Here is a 6,112-nt window from a genome sequence, read left to right as displayed (position 1 = left end):
AGTATAATTTTTAAGCAGAGAGTGGCAACTGAAGACAAAGACATTTAAACAATTATTTTCTCATAGTATAATGAAAGCAAGCTGACCATCTTTTTTCCATTATTCAAGAAAACCTTGTAGTGATTTTGGTTCTCATTAAATATCTGGTTAGATTCTCTTTATCTGTTTTATTCATGGGCTGGTCTCCTTGCCCACACCCAGACCCTCCATGCTGACATAAATTAAATCATACCACTAGCAACCAAAGTTCAGATTCAATTAAAGCCGGTTTCAGGGTGCTTAGATGTAATTTTCACCTCTTTATACCTAATTCAAGTCATTTGTGAGACGCGCATAATCTTCCCTCAGTCTGGAGGGTTTGCCCCACCATGCATTTTAAATATGTAAAACCTACTCGATTTCCTAACCATGTCTTTTTGTACTGTTTTTACAGTAAAAAATACTATAGCAGCACTAAAGGGATTTTTCAAAAAACAAAAACCAAAAACTCTCCAAATACAACTGATTTCAGTTTTGTGCATTTCTGCCCTTTTGTTATTTATATTGATGTATCCATTTAATGTTTAATTCTCAGGCTATGAGATAAATAACACCGCCACCCACCCCCAGCGAAATGTGTTCCCAAAGGAAGGTGTTCCCAGAGCACCACTGCTTTATAAATGAGCACTGAAATGGGAGAATCCTGCCCGGGGGGCCTTGCTGCCTTACCAATCCCTGGTTACCCTTTCATTTCCTCCCAGCCCAAAAGTTACTATTTTTTATTTGCTAACAATCCCAAAACTAAATATAAATCTTTGTCTTTCTCCTTTTGCATAACAAAAACAAAAGTTTTTTGAGGGCAAGGACAAACTCTGTTCATCTCAGTGCTTAAAACAGTGTTGGGGCATATAGCATATTCGTCACTAAATAAAAGCTACAAGGAAAAGAGCGATTTGTGTCCTTTTTGGCTTCAAATCCATGTCATCTCTTTAATAATCTTATCTCCTGAAATCACAGATTAAGTGATAAAGAATAAATCACTGTTGCCACATTTAACACTTGTACATTTTATTTAATTAAATCAGCCATTGTACACATTGCAGCTATGTATTGTTAGTGTTGTATTTTTTTTCCATTAACTAATACATGCCCTCATAGATATATTCAATTAGTGTTATCACCATGGGAACAAGATGCTGATTCATCAACTGAAAATTCACTTCTTCTCACAGTATTCAAGTTTTCTGATACACAGCAAAAATCAAAAATCAAAAAAAAGGTGAATAACCATTATGTTGTTACACAGACATCATCTGCACTGCAAGTAACACAACAGAAATGCTTTTCTTGAGCTCCAGTGAAGGTTTTGACAAGAAGGCCATGGTGTGTCTCAAAAAGTTTCACCATGAGCCTCTCTCATTTTGGCTGCCAAAGAAAGCTTTATTTCCTACCCAACTGCCAAAAAGTGCTAGCATTTGAGGCTTTAAGAGATTTGGCTTGTGGGAAACCTCCCTCCCAGGAAATTTTCTCCCTTGGCAACACTGCTTGAAATGATGAAGTGCCATTGTTTGTCACATTTGTTTTTGACATTCGGAGCAATGAGTCATTTTTGCACAACAGGAAAAGACCAGATAGAATTGGAAAATGTTCAATCCCTGGAGGATAGACTTTTTTTTTTTAATTTCATCTTCATTGAATATACTTTTCTTTAACAAATAACTGATTCGAAATGTATATTGTTTATATGAATATATTTGTGAATATATATATATGTTAAAATGCTACACAGCTTCAACCACTAGAGGAATAAGGAATAGGACATGGAAATCACTCAGATGATTAAAGTTCCTTCTCTGAAACAAACAAAAAAGTGCACAAATGCACTTAAGAGTTTCCAAGGGAGTTTGGATTTCAAATAAATAAATCAAAAATTTTAACCAAAACCAAATTTGTAAGGATTTCTCAACCTTGTCTGCAAGCTAAAAAACAGACCTAGCGGAAAGTGAAAAGTGCTTGCTCAGGGTCAAATGAAAACCATCAGTGTGATTAGAAGAGTTTTGACTGTGGTTTTGATTTTTAAATGCTACATGCAGGTATTAGAGAAGATATAAACCCGGGGCGGGGGGGGGGGGGGGAACCACTCCAACATGGTGAAGGAGTTTAACCTTTTGCGTAGTGGGTAAATCTTGTTTCCAATGAATTATCTACAGTGCAGTGGCCAGAAGAAAGTACCACCAATAAGACAGCGTGGTTTGCTAAAGCAGCAATGAAAACTGGAAAACTACAGTAGTTATAGCTTTTAAAATACCCTGCCAATGCGTCCAAAATCTAAAAGACCTGAAGATGCTAGAAAGCCACAGGATGTGGCTGCTAGCAGCTGAATACCTCATTGTTTTGTTCCTTTTGCCTTCTGCTCCCCCTTTCTCCCCTCCCTCATGTGGCTGTTGGAGAATCATAAATCAAGGCTGGCCAGCACCAGCATTAAGTGCCTAGTTAGGATAGTTCCTTGAGGTTATTAACCCATCTTTAACTAGGAGCAATCGCTACTCTGGAAGTTCTAAGGACATGGTAGGTCTGAAGTGCTTCTCTTGTGGTAGAACTGTATTATCATTCGATTGTGTTAGCAATATCTTAATTAACCATTGTTCAGCAATTTCTAGAGGCCTTTTATTCCATGATGCCCAGTGTAGTTATGATAGGCAGTGGTTTTAATTTTAATATGTTGTTCATCTGAGCATTTGAGCTATATACATGGTACAAGGATATCCCTTGGGAGGACTCCTAGGTATCATCACTTGAAGAGGTCCGTAGGTGAAGTTCTTCTGATCGATGGATTTTCGTGGAGCTTGTTCAGGAGCAAAGAACGATAGAGGTGGCCAGTTCTCAGTTTAGCACAGACACAACAAAGTAGTGGATACAGCATCCAGACTGAAGGATGCTATCTTTGGTCACAAATTAGCTTACAGTTAAAGAGGACGGGGGGAAAAACTGAAACAGAATGCGGTGTGTATTTGCTAAAAGTGGAAGTGTCAGGGTATCCCATTAGGCCGGGTAGGTCACTCTGCTAAAGAAACAGGAAGTTGCATATTGAGTGAATGTGTGGTTTCTGGTGTGAGGACTGGGCAGCCCCTCATTTGGCCTCTTGCTTCGAGTCCTCCTTGCAGAAATGCCGAAGGAGTTGCTGGAGGTCGCGCTGGAGGTCATCTTGGTCTAGTGCTTCTGGTACATCCTCCAGGTGCTCCAAGTAAATGCGTTTTCCATGCTGGTCCTTCACCACAGCCCTCTTCTGTGTACTGGCTTTACTCATTGTTGTCCTGGAGGAAAGCAGACAAGAGAGATTGATGCTCTTTACTAAACCGCAGCCACCATCTTTGGAATGGGGGTAAATAACCATGACAGGAAAGTACTTTACTGTCCTACCTCTGGGTACTTCTACACTAGCCATCTTCCCACATCTTTCTTTTAAAACGTGGCCACTCCTATCTGACATGAGTCATGAAATGTTTTAAAGTGTTTCAGAACAAAGAACATCTTTTTAAAACTTTAAGAACTATTTCAGATAAATAAAACCATGCTTTAATATGATCCTCTCCAAAAGTAACCACATAGTCATTCATGTTTTGTTTAAGGTGCACTGATTTGAAAGAGCTTGGCTCGGGGCTCCTGTGTGGCACAGTTGGTTGGGCATCCAACTCTTCATTTTGGCTCAGGTTGTGATCTTGGAGTCATGGGATCAAGCCCCGATTGGGCTCCACACTCAGCAGTAGATCTGTTTGAGAATCTCTCTCCCTCCTTCTGCCCCTTCTACTCGTTCTCTCTCTCTCTCTTTATAAAATAAACAAATAAATCAGAAAGAAAGGAAAGGAAAGGGAAAGGAAAGGAAAGAGCGAGCTCAGCTTATCCTGAAACAGGGATTCCATATGTACCTTTTGACAGGCTGAGAAAAATAGTTTTTGATTTTTTTAAACACTTTAGCTGCCAGCTTAATCCTTAGAGTTGCATCCTGTTCTAGGAAAACTTTTCCATGAGACACGGATCTTTAAAAACCAGAATCTTATTCTATCAGCCTAGAGGAAGGTGACTACCAGTGAGAGATGAGGGTCTGCCCAGGCGTCAAAACTTCATCTAGAGATGGTGGGGAAGAGAGAGGAAAGAGAAAAAACACCAAGAGACACATTCTTCCTCCATCTGCTCAGATCTCCATGGACTTTGCCCATTTTTGGTCTTCTATGCCATTGAACAGTCTGCTGCTTTCTTGGCTCCCTCCTGACTAGTGATTAGTCGACAAAAGGGGTTCTGATGTTCTGTGATATTTTGTACTACCATTTTCCCATCTCCCTACTTGAAAATGATTATGCTGTAATTTGTACATCCTCTCTTCTTCTCACTACTTCTAAATATAACTATTCATTCCGTAAATATGTGGTGAACATTTTTATATGCCAGGCACTATTATTATAAGGAATAAGGAAAATGAATCTCAGAGATTTTAAGCAATGCTCCAAATACAAAATAACACAGTTAGTATGAAGTGGGGCCAAGACTCCAAGATTCCAGAGCCTGAATCCGTAACCACGATGCCATGCATCTTCACTGAAAACCACAGAAGAAATGAGCAGTTTTTGTGACTTCACCCAGCAATTTTCTTATGGATTCCTAGTGTTAAGAAGCTGGAGGTTCTGTCCTTATCATTATTCTACCTTCTAACACTGCCATGCATTGAAGATCATCCTGATTTTTTTTTTAAAGACTTTTATCAGCCAAAATACTTTCGGCTTTCTTTTGGGTTCCTTCTTCCTTCTTCTCTCACGTTCTCTTGTTCTCTTCCTTCCTTTGATACCATATGAATTATTTTATATCTGAAAGCAAACTTAAATTTGTTCCTTTTAAAAAATTTATTTATTTGTTTGTTTATTTATTTATTTGAGAGAGCGAGCTAGGGGAAGAGAAAGGGAGAAAGAATCCTCAAGCAGATTCCCTGCTGAGCATGGAGTCCAATGCAGGGCTCAATCCCAGGACCCTGAGATCGTGACCTGAGTCAGAGGATTAACTGACTGAGCCATCCAGGCACATTAAATTTGTTCCTCTTAATAAGAATGTCAAATTTGGTTGCAATGATTGAAATCAGATCATATTTTTCTAACTATTCAGCATCCATATTTTTCTTCTCCCAAAAGGCAAATATCTGATTATTTCTGCCAAGAGCTAAGAGGAGCCTTCATTAATTGGTGTGTGTGTGCAGGGTGGGGGAGGCAATAAGCTTCTATCACAGGGCAAACCCTGATATTTTGTGCAGATATATGTAGATGAATGTGTTTACGAGTATGCATATGCATATAACTCAAGCAGTAGAATGAATCTACTCATATGTATATCAGAGGGGCAGTGGGTATGATAAAATGTCTTCCTACAAGATAAAAGTGTTATACATGACAAATACATTCCAGAACTAAATAGCTATAGAATTTAATTGAGTTCTTTATATCCCTGGCTTCAAATTCACCAGCTGTAACTGAGAACTTTGGATTAACTGCTCTCTAAATGTATTCCAATTTAAAGATCTCATGATGTTAGGGTGTGTACATGGTTTATGTGTTTTTGTTTGAGCAACTGAATAAAAGACTTAAAAGTTCAGGGTATAAAAGGCACTTTATCCTTAATTTACGTAGCATTTTTAAAGTTCTCTGAGCAATTACACTCTTAAATTCTTAACTGCTGCTGTTGTTCCCATGTGATTGGAGGGCGGAATTGTGACAGAACCTTTAATTCACTGTTCCTAATTATTATGTTCTACAGGCTAAAAATAGTTTTGTAGAGTACTATAAATGCCAATCTTTTTATTCTTCCCAATGAAGTGAAAAGCACAATAGTAACTTGAATTTCCATTGTGTCTTTTCCCTGAGAAGTGGAGGGCACTTTATTAGCATGGTCCTCCTGCTAGAGGACCAAAGAGAAGGGCCAGGAGATGAGGCAAGAGGCAAGGGTGCTCACATTCATACATCAAATAGGTAATAGGGACGGGCTAACCAGAGAGTTTCACAGCTGGTCCCCTTTCATAGGCACAAAAGTGAGCTGCTTACTGCTTTTATGGCACTTTCTTAACTTAGTAGAGTCCCTGGTTTCAGCATTGCTA

General features: G+C 38.9%; 1 protein-coding gene across 39 annotated transcripts in view; it reads right to left on the bottom strand.

The window, feature by feature from the left end:
* Positions 1 to 1,030: 1,030 nt before the first annotated feature.
* ANK2 (ankyrin 2) overlaps positions 1,031 to 6,112 on the bottom strand; it is a 317,165-nt gene continuing 312,083 nt past the window's right edge. For all 39 annotated transcript variants that reach the window (XM_027597295.2, XM_027597312.2, XM_027597302.2 and 36 more), the window contains one exon: positions 1,031 to 3,293. In XM_027597295.2, coding sequence (XP_027453096.2) covers positions 3,279 to 3,293 — 15 coding nt within the window. In that variant the 3' untranslated portion in view covers positions 1,031 to 3,278. The remainder of the gene's footprint in view (positions 3,294 to 6,112) is intronic.

This window comes from Zalophus californianus, chromosome 2 (genome assembly GCF_009762305.2).
Source record: "Zalophus californianus isolate mZalCal1 chromosome 2, mZalCal1.pri.v2, whole genome shotgun sequence".
In the NCBI taxonomy this organism is placed as follows: Eukaryota; Metazoa; Chordata; class Mammalia; order Carnivora; family Otariidae; genus Zalophus; species Zalophus californianus.
Note: the sequence above shows the minus strand (reverse complement) of the source record. Positions and strands in the feature narration are given on the sequence as shown.